The sequence below is a fragment of the Ovis aries genome, chromosome 8, assembly GCF_016772045.2.
Source record: "Ovis aries strain OAR_USU_Benz2616 breed Rambouillet chromosome 8, ARS-UI_Ramb_v3.0, whole genome shotgun sequence".
Lineage (NCBI taxonomy): Eukaryota > Metazoa > Chordata > Mammalia > Artiodactyla > Bovidae > Ovis > Ovis aries.
In genome coordinates this window covers 55,959,933-55,977,566 of record NC_056061.1, presented here as the reverse complement: position 1 = coordinate 55,977,566, position 17,634 = coordinate 55,959,933, and the positions used below count along the sequence as shown (strand labels likewise).

Sequence of the window (17,634 nt, the reverse complement as noted above, 5' to 3'; positions counted from 1 at the left end):
AATTCACCATCTTTACTGAAATGAGTCTTGTGAAAATAAAACTAGTAATAATTTGGTAACAATAATACATTGAATTCTCTTTCCTTCTAAGGTTTCAAAGTGTTTCATATACTGAATATTTTATAGACACAGTTCCTTTTTTTCTTTTTTACATTTTAAATGTCATAATTATATTGACTTTTATTAAGATTTTTATTTTGGAAGCAGTTGGAAGCAACTTTAATGTTATTTTCTTAATAGTAAATTGAGTTTAACAATTATCTCATACTGTCACTGAAATTCTCCTTTGAGTACAAAATAAGTAATATGTAAGAGAACAGAAATTGGGCCCCAGATCATACTCATCAGTAAGCATTTGGCTCTAGTATAAAGATACGAAGGTTCTGTTTGGAACAAGGAAGTTAATGATATTTTAAGGAGATGATGTTCAAAAGTTCTAAGGTAGCAATATTTGTTATGGTCTAGGAACAGAAAGAAGGCCAAGTGCTTGGGAATGAAGCACACAAGATGAAGCTAGAGAGATGAGCAGGGGGCTGGTCACGCAGGTGTATATAAGAATTGTGGAATTTGTTTAGTGTGTTTAAGTAGGTTAGAAAGATGATCCAATGTACAGACATCACTTTGACAGCTGTGAGGATAATGAATCACAAGGTGACAAGAACGGAGTAAGAAGCATACCAGGTGAGAGATGGTGGTGGCTGGACTAGGCTTGAGACAGGAAGTGCTGAAAAAACAGAACAGACCGCGGAACACACTGATCTATTCTCCATAAGGGCATCCCTGATAGCTCAGAGGGTAAAGCGTCTGCCTGCAATGCTGGAGACCCGGGTTTGATCCCTGGGTAAGGAAGATCCCCTGGAGAAGGAAATGGCAACCCACTCCAGTACTCTTGCCTGGAGAATCCCATGGAGAAAGGAGACTGGTAGGCCACAGTCCGTGAGGTCGCAAAGAGTCGGACACGACTGAGCGACTTCACTTCACTTCACTTCATTCTCCATAAAAGAAAAGAAGAACCAAGAACATTTCCAGATTTCTGGCCAGGGTTGCGTGGGGGTGGTTCTGCCATTCACTGAGATTGGAAAGAAGATTTGTGCTCAGAGGGCAGTATCAAGAGTCACAAATTCAGATATGGACATGTTGAGTTAGTCCTTCCCTTCTCCAAGGGATCTTCCCGACCCAGGGTTTGAACCTGAGTCTGCTGTGCTGCAGGCAGATTCTTTATCTTGGAGTCACCAGGAAGCCTATGAGACGCCCGTGACACATCAGAAGGGAGATGTCACATAGGCACTGGCTATAGGAGCATGAAGCATAGGGGACGCCTACTTGACATCTGCATTTTATGTCACAAGCATCTCAGGGCACAACTGAAACTGAAGGGTAGTCGAAAACAGAGGGAGTTTGAAGGTAGTTCTAGGGTCAAGATCTGGATTGGAAATATAAATTCCATGTCCTAAGTATACATTCCATGTGTAAAACAGAAAATAGCTTAGACCTTTTTGTCTAATTTAAAAGACCACAAATCTGATGAAACGTAAATGAGGAACTCACTGCTACTTGGGATTCTGAAATTTTCATCATGGGTTTGGGACACAAAATTCTCTGAAGACAACTTATTTCTAAGGAATTAATGCAAGTGTACATTTTGGAGAAGATAAGCTGTAAATGTGTCTGTTTCTCATTGATTGCAGACTTGATTAAACATCAGAGCTTTGCCTTATTAAAATATGTACCTTTACATTAAAAATAATTCTTTAAAAAACTGACACACTGGCTCATGCAATAATTTCTTTTCAATTATATGTTCCAGAGTCTTGGTTAAAAAATATGACTGCAGATCTTCCAAGTTTGGTAAATTATTAGGTAACTTCTAAATCCACACTTTAAAATGTAATTGAGCTCCATTCCCCTTCATGAACAATTCATTCCTGAAGTCATTTGGTGGAGCTGAGCAAGGCAGAAATTCACACAGAAGTAGAGGAACCGTGATCACCGAGAGTGGAGTACTGGATCCTGGTTGGGATGAGGACGATGTACATTCAGACGGGTGGCAGCTCCAGCCAAGGTGTCAAACTTTGAGTGGAGGAAAGAAGGCATCCCCGTGGGAGGCAGGAGGGGCAAGTGTCCAGTTACAGAGTTTCAGAGCCCAAGGGAAGCAAAGAGTATTTCTACCTGGGGCTGTGACCCAGACATGGTATCAGAGCCTGAGCAACATGATGTAGCACTCCCTGTGGGAGGGGGCAAGATGGTCTGATGTGGGTATTGAGATCCAGGCAACATGAGGAAGGAGAGTTATTGCACAGGAGCCCAGTGAAGAGAATCGGAGCACCGATAATGAAGAGGGTGTCCCCAAGAGATAGAGTGGGAGCAGCAATGATGAGAGATTATATACATACTGAGAGGGTCTGTGAGCAGCAGCCAACACCCTGATAGCAATGAGCATGCCTGTCATCCAGATCTTGGTTTCTAAGAATCAGGGCTTCTGGGAAAATGGCTAATTTCAGAACTAAGGCAAGGAAAGTATAAGATGATCTCAAAACAACATGTGCTTTCCAGAAAGCAAGGAAATGCTCAAAGAATAATGGGGGTGTGTCAACAGAAAAGTCAGTTTGAATAAGCTACCACTAGCCAAATATGGGATAACTGAGCATCAGAATATATGATAGTAGAGATTATAGGGCTTCCCTGGTAGCCCAGCAGGTAAAGAATCAGCCTGCAATACAGGAGACCCTGGTTCGATTCCTGGGTCAGGAAGATCCCCTGAAGAAGAGATAGGCTACCCACTCCAGTATTCTTGGGCTTCCCTGGTGGCTCAGACAGTAATGTTTCTGCAATGAGGGAAATCTGGGTTCAATCCCTGAGTTTGGGAAGATCCCTTGGAGAAGGGCATGGCAACCCACTCCACTATTCTTGCCTAGAGAATCCCCATGGACAGAGGAGCCTAGCAGGCTACATGTAGTCCATGGGGTCACAAAGAGTCAGACACGACTAAGCACAGCACAGCACAGAGGATTATAACCTATTAAACCAGGTGACCATAAAAATAAAAACTCACATATTTGTAAATTTAAAGATATTTGCATAAATTCAAAGTACCCCTCACAAACTACTTATTAACTAAAAATGAAGAACAGTGTGAAACTTTACAATGGCAGATACCCCTTTATCAAGGGATCAAACTGAGCATCATTATCACAAGATGAACTGAAATTGTACACGAAATGACACAATGAGAATACAGTGCCAGGAAGGGATCCAGAATAAGCCACTGTGGCATAAAAATGATTTTAAGCTAAAGCCATCTGAGTTCCTAAAATCCCTTATCTGCCTAAAAGCAGAGCCTCTCAAAAGAACTAAAAAATTCAATTGTCATAAATCCCATCCCTGGGAACAACAATCTTCTCTTTCAGAAGAAGAAGTTAGTATTACAACCAAACAGTCACAAAACTATTATATATCCCATCTATTCTCCTAAGGTCCGCTTATCTTTCAAAAAGTCATTTTTTCCTTCAGTGCTCTTTCTTTCTACTCCCCTTCTAGGAAGTTATTTGTTCTCCCAGAGGTGTCCCTCTGGCCCTCCCCATTCCCTATTAAGATGGCATAAAAGCTCCAAATCCTAACTTCCTCTTTGAGTCATATTTCTTTCTGAACTCCTATGCATACATGCATTAAATTCATTTTTCTTTCCTCTTCTAATCTGTCCTTTTTCAGTTTATTTCAAAGGCCTCCAAACACTGAACTAAAGATGGTAAAGAAGTTATTTTCCACCCCCAAAACTGCTTCTTTGATATTCCCACCAAACCTGAATCTAACAAAGAAGCATCAGAGAAACCCACACTAAAAGACATCCTACAATGACTGGCCTTTCAAGATCATGAAAGTCTGGGAAAGACTAAAGAAGCATTCCAGACTGAAGGAGATTAAAGAGACATGACTACTGAATCCAACACACGATCCTGGACTGGATCCTTCACTGAGATAACTGGCCAAACTTGGGTAAAGCCTGAAAATTAGATGGTGGTAATGTACCAACGTGAAAGTTTTGAATTCAGTGGTTATAATGTAAGTTACATGGAAAATGTTTCTGTTTGTAAGAAATGCACATTAGAGTGCTTGAAGGTGAGGATGTCATGCCAACGAGTTATTGAATATTTTCAAATGACTTAGGGAAAAATGTTCTTTGTACTATACTTGTAAAAATTCTGTAAGCATAAGATTAAAAAATAAATAAACACTTCCCAAAATGGCACTGGTTTGCTTTATTGCCTTATCCACTTACCCCAACACGGTCCATTGCTGGTTTAAAACAAATCTCTAGTGTCAATGGGAGGTGCCATTTTGACTTTTCCAAAACTTCCACTTGACAAATGCAGCCTCCCAGCAGTAGCCAAGTCTACAATCCACTGTGGTTTTTCTAGAGCAACACTGATAACCTATTTTTAATTGAATAAGAAGGTTATGCCCCCCCCCAAAATTCAATCTTATCAGAATTAAGACATGATTTCATTAGCATTTCACTTGGGCTTTTGAAATAATCACTCTTGTCATGTTCATTGATTACAATTTAGCTTTGTTTAAGCAAGTAACGTGTCACATGAACAGAAGCAATATCTCAATTGTGCATGGGTCTTAATACTATAAAATTACATCAAATGAAATCCTTCTACCAGATAGACTTCCTAGTACTATTAAACAAATTCAAATAAATAGGAGATCTTTTGTCACATGGTTCATTTCACATTTAAGCAACTACTATGTGTTCTCTTTAAATGAAAACTTCCTAGAAAATGCCCACAATTACAGTTATGTCATTAGGACTTAATACATATATATCTTTAATGTAAAAGTTAATGTTAAAGATATTTAATATTTTATCATTTCACATATTCTGAATCCATTTGAATTTCTCTCAGCCTTTTAGTTGTTACTTACTGAAGAGATCCTAATACATAAAATGAGAGCAAAGCAGTACACCCAAAACCATGAGTTTGGTCTTCCATCCCTCCCTAAATCCTGGACCACACCAGGAATCCCCATTCACAGACAATTCACAGAAGAGCTCTGATCACAGGGACACTTGAAAGTCTGCCCAGGAGATTAAATAACACTCAATTCTACAACTTAAACAAATTCACTTTAGTTTCAAAAACCTTGATACTCAGCCTAGCATTTTATTTTAAATAAATATAGTGCATAGTTTTGCTGTTAGTCATATTATATAAACTGCAATATGACAGACCTTCTAAAAACAAAAAGGTTAACGCACATGCTTTTCTCATGTTTGAAGATCACAACCTCCTTCAAGAACATGATTCACTGTTTTTACTTAAAGTGACTTTTTATTAAAGAAATAGAGAGAAATTGCTCTTCATCCATAAGGCATAACATTCCAGAGAGAAACACTGCCGCAAAAATCACATGGTGATTTGCTGTAATTAATCCTGTCTTCCCAAATGCTAGGTCACAGGCTTTTAAGATGCTAAATTATCTTCCTCCTTTATCTAACCACCTGCTGGTCATGAGATATCAAAATACTTTATAAGAATGACAGTCAAGAAAAAAAAAAAAATCCCCTCTGTCTGAAGCATTTCCTGTCCATCAACTCACTGAACTTGAGCCAATCCTGCCATGATGGGATGTGGGAAATACATTATTAAGTAGAACTAAGTAAGGCTGGCAGTTCTGCCCTGGTCCCCTAGAAGCCTGTCAGATCCCAAGTAGTTGTAATGATAAACTTGTGCAGAGAAGCTTGGCATGCCCGGGGGTCCAAACTGTCCTGAGATAATTTATTTAAGGTTACCTCTGACTTCATAAAACAGTGTATTTCATATAAAGAAAGCATGCTAGTTCAGAGGGTAAAAATGGAAACAACCACTTAAAGATACATACTAAAATTTAAAAATAGGTTTTTGAGGCAATTGTATGTCAGTTCATTCTCTATGAAAGGCCGATGCCAAGACAGAATTAGAACTGAAAGAGATTACCGGGAGAAACACCTGTGACAAATAAAGAGGGAGGGTTCGGGAAGAAAGAGAGGAACCCACAGACCACCATAAACCCTTGGCAACCATGAAAAGAAAGAGAAGGATTGAATAGGAGACTCATGTGTTCGGCTCTGAGAAAGGCTGCCAGCTTTGCCTCAAGCGTACTCACTAGAATGAGTCCCCTCTGGGCAGAACTGGCCTGGCCCCGGTCCCTTGCCATGCTCAGTCATCACCCCTGAAGCCCTGTGGGCATGCAGTGGCAAAGCAGAAGATATGGCACCTGCAGGCTGCTGGCCAACTATTAATACTCCCACAGAAGTTCCCTCCTGAAAGCAGGTCAGAACAGCAACCTCATCAATGGCTTCAGCGCAGAAACAATCAAACTAGCTAAACAGGACACATATACTTGCTACACAAGCCTTTCATGTCATTCCGCCACTTGGAAAGCCTTTCAGGGTTTTCTCATTTTGAACGTGATAATGTCGAAACTCCTCAGAAAAGCACGTATGTTGCTCTGGGTTCTGGACCCTGCTGTCTCTGGTCAACTCCGTTCCCGCCTCCTCTCCATAAGCATCCCACCTATGCTCTAGTCAGGCATATTCACTCCTGCTCCCCTCGTGCCACACGCCCATTTTGCTCCTCTGACTCTTCTCAGGCTCCTTTCTTTCCTGTGGTGTCTGGTTCCCCAGCCTCATCCAAGCCGACAACACCTGACACGTGCATACTGGACCATTCAGAGCCTAGGGTCAGAAATCAGGGAAAGTAGATAAAAAAGAAAAATAAGAGGCTGCGATCAGAGGATGGAGAGTGGAGACTGGAGCAATGCTAGAATGAATCACAGGGTCTCAGAAGAGGTCTATCATAGACTTTTGCCAATCCCATGCAGAGCTGGAGAAAAATCCTTGATAAATACCCACCTGGGCAGAAAACCTGGAACCCGCTCTTTTTGTGTGTCTCTCTGCTAAGTTTCTACTCATCCTTCAAGAGTCCCACTGGGTCTGGAAGCCTGTGCAATCTGCTTTATCTAATCAGTCAGAGCTCCTGCCTGCCTCTCCACTGGACCATTACAGTACTGTACACATTGGAGCACTTTTTATATTGTACTGAGAATACCGTTTCTTTTTTTTTATTGTTCTATTGAAGCATAGTTGATCTACAAAGTTGTGTTTCATTTCTGCTGTACACAAAAGTGACTCAGTTATACATATATATATAAATTCTTTTTCATATTCTCTTTTATTATGCTTTATGCTGTGCTGTGCTGTGCTTGCTTCAGTCATGGGTGATGCTTTGCCACCCCGTGAACTGTAGCTCACCAGGCTCCTCCGCCCATGGGGATTCTCTAGGCAAGAATACTGCAGTGGGTTGCCATTTCCTCCTCCAAGGGATCTTCCCAACCCAGGGATCAAATCCAGGTCTCCCACATTGCAGGTGAATTCTTTACCAGCTGAGCTTCCAGGGAAGCCCACTGTTATGAATTATCACAGGATATTGAATATAGTTCCCTGTGCTATACAGTAAGACCTTGTTGCTTATTCATCCTACATATAATATTTTGCATCTGTTAATCTCAAATTTCTAATGCTTCCTTCCCTTACCCATGGTCCATATCTACCTCCTTACTACCCTAAACTTCTCAACTACATTTTATCAGGCTTTGTGTGCCTGCTCTTTGTAGTGGAAGATAGTTTCGTAACAACACAGGTTTGATGAATGAAATAAATTTATCATGTATTAGAATACAGATGATATGCAAATAACCCATCAATACAGTGGCTATATAAAAATAAAAGGAATTTCATAAATCAGGTTTGAGATGTAGTCTCTTAAATCTGCTCCAAAAGAAAATTGTCATACAGTTTGTGAGAGTCAAGTTCTCTTTTCACATGAATCTTTATATACCTTTTCTGTTCTGTAAATGCCATTTGTAGGCTGATCTGCAATATAAATTACTTCTCTACTTTGATTTTTTTTTCTCCTCTCGATTGGCAGCAACTTGAGGGCTATCTCTGCTATTCATCACTTGCTTGCAGCCCCATTGTGGGTGGCGGTTCAGTGGCTAAGTCTTGTCTGACTTCTACAGCCCCATGGACTGTAGCCTGTGAGGCTCCTCTGTCCATGGGATTTCCCAAGCAAGAATACTAGAGTGGGTTGCCATTTCTTTCTCCATGCAGCCCCATGATATTGACCAAACTGAATATCTTCATGTACATAGGTGTAAAGGTATAATCGATGTTAAATTATTGAGATAATTATTTGAATAGAGATATTAGTAATTTAGGCAACAAAGTTCTTGGTTTTGAATTACGGAGATCATTATTTTAATAATCTTTGCTAAACTTTGCAAATGCAGACAAAATATATGTCTTAAGCACAATAATCCTACTAGTAATTTCCTGGTTTAAGTGAGAAGCAGCTATTAATTCTGCTGCCAAACATCTGTGATATTTCAGAGTCTTGATAACTGTCACATTCCAAAGTGAACTGAATACCTGGATAGAAGACAATATTCCATCAGAATTTTTTCCAAGTTTACTTCTATCACTATTATTCAGGACGTATTTAAAATGGGTTTAAGCACTTTCTGATGCAAAGTCGTTTCTCCTCCTTCTCTTACCACCTCACCCACACTGTCTTAATATGAGACTTTAAGAGCATAATTATAATTTCAGGAGCCTTTTACATTATGTAAGGGAGCCTTTATGCCATCAATATGAAAATAAAAGGAATGCCTATTAAAATCAGGTACAGCGCGCTCAAACCAAGAAAATCTGATTATACACTCTTGGAGGCTTACATTTAACATTAAGCAGAAAAAGAGGGGGAAAAGGAGCCTGTCATGAGCTTTGTCACAAAGATTAAAGAAAAATAAAAACATGGAGAAGCCAACTATCAAGAGGTCAAATGAAACCTGGCTGGGAGGCCAAGACATAGAGACAATCAATGTGAACTACTCTAAGATTTTAGTCTTGAAGGAAAAGAGAAAGGACAGCAATGAGAAATAGAGACACAATTAAGCAGAGGGTATTGCCTTTCTGTTTAAGACAGAAGAGTTTTCTTTCTGGCAACAAAACTGACAAAGTGAAACAAAAGAAGCTAAAGTCAGGGAATAAAAAGTGAGAAGTTACTTTGTTTGGAATTCAGGACATGCATCAGGTATAGCTCTACTGGTGGTCAAGTATGGATGTGAGAGTTGGACAATAATGAAGGCAGGGGGCTGAAGAATTGATGTTTTTGAACTGTGTTGCTGGAGAAGACTCTTGACGGTCCCTTTGAAAGCAGGGAGATGAAACCAGTGAATCCTAAAGGAAATCAACCCTGAATACTCTATGGAAGGACTGATGCTAAAGCTGAAGCTCCAATATTTTGGCCACCTGATGTGAACAGTTGACTCATTGAAAAAGACCCTGATGCTGGGAAAGATTGAAGGCAGAAGGAGAGGGTGACAGAGGATGGGATGGTTGGATGGCATCATCGATTCAACGGACATGAACTTGGGCAAACTCCAGAGGATGGTGAGGGACAGGGAAGCCTGGCATGCTGCAGTCCATGGGGTCACGAAGAGTCAGACACAACTTGGTGACTGAACAACAACATGATCAGGTATAGAGTCTCCAACAGCACACCTGGAAAATGGGAATCAGATGAGAGAAAACTATGTGTTCATGGAGATTAATCTCACAAATGTGAGTGAAAAGCCTGGTTTCAGAAGATATTATCATTGCATTTATATTTTTTAAAGACTCTATATTTTATTTAAGGACTTCTTGTAGAATATACTTGTTGTTGTTTAGTCTCTAAATTGTGTCTGACTCTTTTGCAACCCCACGGAATGTAGCCCACTAGGCTCCTCTGTCCATGGGGATTTCCCAGGCAAGAATACTGGAGTGGGTTGCCATTTCCTTCTCCAGTAGCATTTATATTAAATAGCATGTGAGATTATTACAAAAGATTTTTAAAGAGACATACATATGTGATTAAAGAAAAAGGGGAAAATAATATAAAATTTAGGATATTGTTTGGAGGAGATAAGGAAGAGTGATCAGAGCACATAACTGTTCAGAAGTATCAGAAGGGATCTAGTGTTAAGCTAAACCAATTTTGTTTGTTATACAATTATTCTTTACTCTGCACACACATTTTATATTTCTTGTTTATACATGTGGAATGTTGTCTATAGTTTTTAAAGTCAAATATAAAGACAGAAATTACTTGGTTATGTTATATGTTAATGAAAGGAGCCAAGGTGAATGTTAGAAGTGGAAGCTATGAAAAGAAAAGGATAACTGATGGAGGTGGTCGTGGATCCCAGAAGCGAAATAGTTTATGAGTCCCTGAGATGGACGAATGAACCTTTCAAGGAAGGGTCAACTACTCCTAGAAGTCAGGGAATGGTAGAAAGATGAAAACATGAAAACCAAGCATGCAGTGGCTTGAGGCAGATGTAACTGCTGATTTTGCAAGTCAAAACCAGTCAAACATTGACAGTTTCATGTCTGTTCAATATTATTGTTCAATATGTGGAAAGGCTGTGGTACAGGAAGGTGGTAAGCATTGCACGTTTGTCATCTGGACCAGGAAACAGGACGTGAGGACACCTGAGGAGGATGGTGTGAGCCAGCACGTGGAGAGCACCAGAGACTCCCAAGAGGACCTCAAGGCAGTGCTGAAAGCAAGCTCCAGGCTGCAAACCTCAGCTGAGTAAGGGCAGCGACTTGGAAAGTTGCAGCGTTGTCTCCAGCAGCCCTGAGCAATCCAGCTGTCAGAGGTGAGTGACTGTTCACATGAATGTTAGTGCACATCCTTTCTCCCCTTGGAATGACTCTCCTACCATGAGACAAAATCAGCTAATGGAAAGTAAATGGTATGAAGAAATCAAAACAAAGTGCTGCCATAGTGGATTTAAGTGAGTAGAGCAACTCTTCAAAGTTTCTTTTATAAGAATGATTCACTGAAAAACCATAAAATGATCCATGCTTTTGCAGTTCAAATATAAGCTATCAAAGATTATACATTTTTATTTCAAAATTCAGTAATATAAAACATACATTTGCTTCTTCCAATAACACTAATCATATAAGTGATCACCAGTGTAAATTAGCAGGAAAAAAAATTCTTCGAATTAAAAAAAAGAGAAGGCTGGGGAGGTTTGGAAGCAGTCATTGTGTAACGCTGGACTGGGAGTCAGAAGACCTGGTTTCTAATCCCTGTTCTGTCACTAACGAGCTGTGTGATCTTTGAAGCTTAAGTGAAAATGGTACATGTTAGAAGATATGAAACAAGGAAAAATTCTAAAACTCAAGGGCATGAACAGAAATCTCGAGTCGATTGGAGGCGGACTAAGAGAAGTGTCGCACAGTTATGTGAGAGCGGTGACAAGCTTGAGAGTGATGAAAGTGTCGACAGTGACGAAGATCCTGACAGTAGCAAGGGGTCTGATCACATTAAGAAGCCAGAAAATACAAGAGAGCTTAAATTAATTAATGTTGAAGGTGAAGGAAACAGTAGTAAGCATCTCATTAACACTGACAATAGTTCAACATATGAAGAAGAAAAGAACAAAACTAAACATGGACGTATTGACTTAGCAGATCATGAAAAGGGTTCAGGTCAAGAGGAGGGTGATCTCCGCAAACACACTGGACAAATAACAGAGGAGGATTTAGAAGAAGAACATATCAAGCGAGGGAAGAGAAAAAGGATCTCTGTGATGAGTGACAGTGATGAGAGTGACGACAGTGATATCCTAGCTAGGAAAGTGGGTGTTAAACGTCCACGCAGAGTGGTCGAAGATGAATGTGCCTCAGTGGAGATGGAGCAAAACATTCCTGAAAAAACTTCAGCCTCAAGGAAGCGAGAACAGCTGCAGAAACTGGAAGAACTCTCAAAACAGAGATCTCGTCAGAGACGTAATAGTGGTAGAGATTTTGAGGACTCTGAAAAGAAATCCTCCCCCAGGAGTGATGAAAATGATGTTGAGGAGGAAGAGGAAGAAGACAATGATTATGAATTTGGTGAAGATGGAGATCATTATATTATTGATGGCTTTGTAGTACAAGATGAGGAGGGTGATGAAGAGAATAAAAGCCAACGAGGAGAACAATTGACTACATCACAACGGAAATCAATAAAACAGAATTCTCTTTGTTCTTTTAGTGACCACTATACTCACTTTGAAAGAGTTGTGAAGGCTCTTCTGATCAATGCTCCAGGTGGATCTTTTCTGGGAACTTTATATAGTGGCACCAGGCAGAAATCGTACGCACAAGATATGTTGACTTCTCTTTATTATTTGGATAACCGCTTTGTTCAGCCTCGTCTAGAGAATTTAGTCTCTAGAAGTCGTTGGAAAGAGCAATACAAGGAGCGAGTAGAAAATTATTCTAGGGTAAGTATCCAACTGAAGAATCCTGAGAACTGTTCCTGCCAGGCTTGTGGGTTGCATCGCCACTGTAAATACTCAGTGCATTTATCAGGAAAGCTGTTTAACACCAGGACCATGGAAACAGATGATTTCATGTCACACGATAAACAGAAATATGATCAACTTCAAGAATATCTCAGTTCTGCGGATTACTTTCAAGATGAGAAGTTTGACTGAATTTTAACACATTTCCTTCAGAGAAGATTTTGTAAATTCCTGTAAATGCGAAGATCACAAGTCTTGTTTCTCTGTATCATGTGACCTATTTATATGTTTTATGTATAGCTTCATGGCAAAATATCTTGTGTGAAACATGTTCATCTTAATTTCCATGAAACAACACTGCAGTCTAATAAAACTTCTATCTACTGTAAAAAAAAAAAAGAGAGAGAGAGAGAGCACTATGCCTGGACACCATTTATCAAAATAATAACAATTATAAAGAAGATTTCACTACTCAACATAATCTAGAATTTGCTTGGTATGATACCTTCCTTGGTCATACATTCTCTCTGAACAAGGAGAAAGGAAATCTGTGATCTACTAATTATTGTGAATGTTCTGTTACATTTATCAGCAGAATTCAAATAAGTGATTAGTGATCACTAATACAGTCACATGTCAGATACCTCTCAGCGTGGAGGGGATCATCAGTGTGAGGAATCGACAGATGTTCCATCCATGTGTTTTTTGCAAATGTTTTTACCTGGTGCAGCTGCACCTAGTGATAGAAAAAGAGATGCAAGGCAAGGCGGCCAGTGACAGAAATAATATGAAATTAACCTATGGCAGATTTGGAAGATGAAGGGTGCACTGATGGGTATTTATTTTTTTATACTTTCCTAAACTATATGATTTTTTTAAAGAGAAAAGATTGCTGGGAGAAATATCAATAACATCAAGTATGCAGATGACACCACCCTTATGGCAGAAAGTGAAGAAAAACTAAAGAGCCTCCTGATGAAAGTGAAAGAGGAGAGTTAAAAAGTTGGCTTAAAACTCAACATTCAGAAAACTAAGAATATGGCATCCAGTCCCATCACTTCATGGCAAATAGATGGGGAAACAGTGACAGACTTTATTTTGGGGGCTCCAAAATCACTGCAGATGGTGACTGCAGCCATGAAATTAAAAGACACTTGCTCCTTGGAAGAAAAGCTATGACCAACCTAGACAGCATACTAAAAAGCAGAGACATTACTTTACCAACAAAGGTCTGTATAGTGAAAGCTATGGTTTTTCCAGTAGTCATGTATGGATGTGAGAGTTGGACTATAAAGAACGCTAAGCGCTGAAGAATTGATGCTTTTGAACTGTGGTGTTAGAGAAGACTCTTGAGAGTCCCTTGGTCAGCAAGGAGATCCATCCTGTCAATCCTAATATTCATTGGAAGGACTGATGTTGAAGCTGAAACTCCAGTACTTTGGCCACATGATGCAAAGAACTGACTCATTGGAAAAGACCCTGATGGTGGGAAAGACTGAAGGCGGGAGGAGAAGGGGACGACAGAGGATGAGATGGCTGGATGGCATCACCAACATGATGGTCATGAGTTTGAGTACGCTTCAGGAGTTGGTTAAGGACACGGAAGCCTGGCATGCTGAAGTCCATGGGGTCGCAAAGAGTCAGACATGACTGAGTGACAGAGCTGAACTGAACTTTCCTAAATTATATGATTTTTTAAAGAGAAAAGTTGAGTATTATATTCACAAAACCACCACCAACAACCACAAAAACAGCCCCCTCATTTCCTCTTGGGAAATTTGAATTTTTAAAACTTTTTTCACATCAATTTAGAATATTATTAATTTAAAAGAACTGGTAAAAATCCAAAATGTCTGAGGATTTTCTCAAAATTACAATAAAATTCTAAGCAAACAAAAATATATAAATAATGCAGCTAAAGACATCGAAACAACTTAAATGTCCATCAAGAAATGAATGGTTAAAGAAGACATGGTGCATACATACAGTAGAAAACTCCTCAGCCATAAAACATAAAAAAAATAATGACCTCTGCAGCAACATTTATGGACCTAGAGGCTTATCATACTAAATGAAGTAAGTCAGAAAGAAAAAGACAAATACCCTATGATATCACATATATGTAGTATCTAAACTTTGACACAAATGAGCTTATTTACAAAATAGAAACAGACTCATAGACCTAGAAAACAGATTTGTGGTTTCCACCGGGGGATAGGAGAATAATGGAGTGGGAGCATGGGATTAGCAGATGAAAGTAATTATATATAGAATGGATAAACAACAAGGTCCTACTACTTAGCACAAGGAAGTTAAATTCGATACCCTATTATAAATCATAATGGAAAATATGAAAAAGAATATATATATGTATATGCAAAACTGAATCCCTTTGCTGTACAACTGAAACTAATACAACATTGTAAATCAACTATACTTCAAAAATAAATTTTTAAAACACATAAAGAAAAAGTTGATACCAAAATTTTCCTTAAAATTTTTAATCTTCTATACTATGAGCTGCCAATATCTGCAGAGCACCCACTGTGTGTAAGAAACTGTCAGTCCCACGTCCATAAATGTCAGACATGACATGACGCTGAAGTCGCTCAGTTGTGTCCGACTCTTCGCGACCCCATGGACTGCAGCCTACCAGGCTCCTCCGTCCACGGAATTTTCCAGGCAAGAGTACTGGAGTGGGTTGCCATTTCCTTCTCCAGGCGATCTTCCTGACCCAGGGATCGAACCCAGGTCTCCCGCATTGCAGGCAGATGCTTTACCGTCTGAGCCACCAGCAAGATCCTATAAATGTCAGAAATACTAATAAATATAAAGTCTAAGAGTAGAGAACATTTTTTAAAGCTTTAGTTGTTTTCTTAAGCCCCCCCAAAATGTAAACTGTACTGATTTTTCACACAAGTTCATATGTCTGATACTTTCATTTGAAAATGACTCTAACACCAAATGTCCTTTATCACTATTTTCATATTTAAATGTTAAAGTGTTAAGTTTTAGCCACTAATGACACCATCATAAGTTTTACATCCCTGCCCTTTTAATAACTGCTGTCAAAAAAAAAAAAAGACCACGTTGTTATGGGCTCTGGATTTTAACTACCATTATGTGCAGTATCTCCTTTAAATTCAATCACAGGACTTTCCTAGGTGTCCAGTGGTTAATACTCCAGGCTTCCAATGCAAGGGGTTCAAATTTCCTTTAAAGTTAATCACAGGACTCCCCTGGGCATCCAGTGGTTAATACTCCAGGTTTCCAATGCAGGGGGTTCGAATTTGAGCTCTGGTCAGGAAACTAAGACCCCACATGTTGTGCAGCACAGCCAAAACAAATAAAATAGATAAAACAATGGACTGTAAGGTAAAGGTCACTAAAATTCAGGTTAGAAGATCAGTGCTTAAAAGAAAAAAAAAAATTCAATCAGACTCTGGATCAGAGTAGTAACCTTCTGGTATAACACAATCCAGTCAAGAAATGTGTGGTGAGTCTCTTCTAACATCATTACCAGAAAATCCTTTCCCATCTGACCAGTGAATTTAAAAGCAATTGTTCTGAACAGATACCATGTTCATTAACTTTTTATTTTAAAAAAAATCACTTCGTAACATCAGGTTTCATAAGAGATTTGTAAAAATTACTTAATTAACCATATAGGAGTCTCAGCCAGAACCTGAAATATTTTCTGAGCCACTTTCACTCAAATCAGTTGTTTATTATAATCACTTCCTCTGAAAAAACAATTTGTGAGCTCTCTTCTTCCTGAGTATGCCTTCACAAATGCACTATTAATGTTTCAGATAGTATAATAGAACAGACTGTCCAGGGCAGGCAACAGGAGCTGCTTTTCCACAGCCTCCAAAATTACAGATTGATTTTGACATGTTTCAGCTGGCTGGCATTTCCACAAAGGGTTCCAACCACTTGGGAGAGGGGAAAACTACTGACATGACCCTTTTTTCAGGCAACTCAATCTAGTTGCAAGAATTATAGCCAATCCATCGAGAATGGCTATACAGCTAGTCAGAATTGTTTGGGTGGGGAAAGGGTAAGGTTTTCTCTTTTTTTCCCCATCCTACACAGAAGGAACTATGAAGATAAATTTGCTGTGCCTAATACAATGTACTAAGTGACCAGTACTTTCAAAACATTGAAATATAGCAAAAATAATGCAAGACAAGGAGAGAAGACTGGTATTCTGGCATAGGTTCTAGCACTGGCCAGCTGGGTGGCTTTGGGTGAATCACTAAGTGTTTTGGGGCTTTAACTTCCTTAGCAGGGAAATGAAGGCAATGGGGAACATGAATTTTCAAATCCTGATACACTTACAAGTTTAGGATTCTGTGGTTCACTCTTCACTAAAGGGTCATAAGACTTTTGCAAGAAGACAAGTAAATCACACAAGACACCCTATATTTGGACTTCCCTGGTGGTTCAGATGGTAAAGACTCTGCCTGCAATATGGGAGAACTGGGTTCAATTACTGGGTGGGGAAGATCTCCTGGAAAAAGGAATGGCTACCCACTTACTCCAGTATTTTTGCCTGGAGAATTCCAAGGACAGAGGAGCCTGGTGGGCTACAATCCATGGGATCACAAAGAGACCCAACTGAACGACTTTTAACACCCTCTATTTACCCAGTACTATAGCTTCTATTCCAAAGAGAACTTCCAACATCCCATACCTACTGCAAGCTCCAGGATGTAAGCTCAGCCTTTACTCCAAAGCTCTGTGCGTACCATTTGACATCTTAACAAATGCATAAAAAATGCCAAAAAAATAAATTAGCAAGGGCGCTGTCAGCCAGACATGAAGTGAAAAGGATAATCTATGCCAAAAAATGTCCTCCCTCATGTAAAGAAACTGGTAATTGGAAGTAAGAGGAATTCCCCACCTCCAGGAACAGACTGTGCAGGGGCGGGGCGCCCCTGCCAATATCCAAACCTTTGCCAGAAGCAGAGGTAGCGTGGGGAGAGAAGAAAGCTCTTCCACCCCCGCTACTCCGACTATTTACAGGGAACCATTCCAACTTCTGGCAGGAAGCTGCTGGCAGAAGTAAGTATTCCCTTCTGTAGGAGCGGAAGGGATTTCAGTGTGACAGTTGTGCAACAGCAAAATCAGACCAAGTCTTGATAAAGGGTCTTTCTTGCACATCAGTTCAGCACTTCCCTTGAAACAGTCCCAGGCTCTAGACTCTAGACTGGGTAGAGGGCAAGGGTGGTGGCTCCTTGC

The 17,634-nt window shown here is 39.7% G+C and overlaps 2 protein-coding genes across 7 annotated transcripts in view; one reads left to right on the top strand and one right to left on the bottom strand.

The window, feature by feature from the left end:
* Positions 1 to 17,634, bottom strand: part of TMEM200A (transmembrane protein 200A) — an 89,401-nt gene that overhangs the window by 36,578 nt on the left and 35,189 nt on the right. The window contains exon 3 of one of the 6 annotated variants that reach the window (XM_060419609.1): positions 15,171 to 15,192. The exons of the other annotated variants lie outside the window; for them this stretch is intronic. The gene's annotated coding sequence lies outside the window, so the exon portion shown is untranslated. The remainder of the gene's footprint in view (positions 1 to 15,170; positions 15,193 to 17,634) is intronic. 6 annotated transcript variants of the gene reach the window in all.
* On the top strand, positions 143 to 13,576 carry LOC105610726 (coiled-coil domain-containing protein 82-like). Its single transcript, XM_060419610.1, has one exon. The coding sequence runs from the start codon at positions 11,236 to 11,238 to the stop codon at positions 12,580 to 12,582; it is 1,347 nt and encodes a 448-aa protein (XP_060275593.1). The 5' UTR covers positions 143 to 11,235; the 3' UTR covers positions 12,583 to 13,576.

Bases quoted from the DNA above. Each gene is read 5' to 3' on its own strand.
- LOC105610726 (XM_060419610.1), top strand. From the start codon at position 11,236: ATGGTACATGTTAGAAGATATGAAACAAGGAAAAATTCTAAAACTCAA.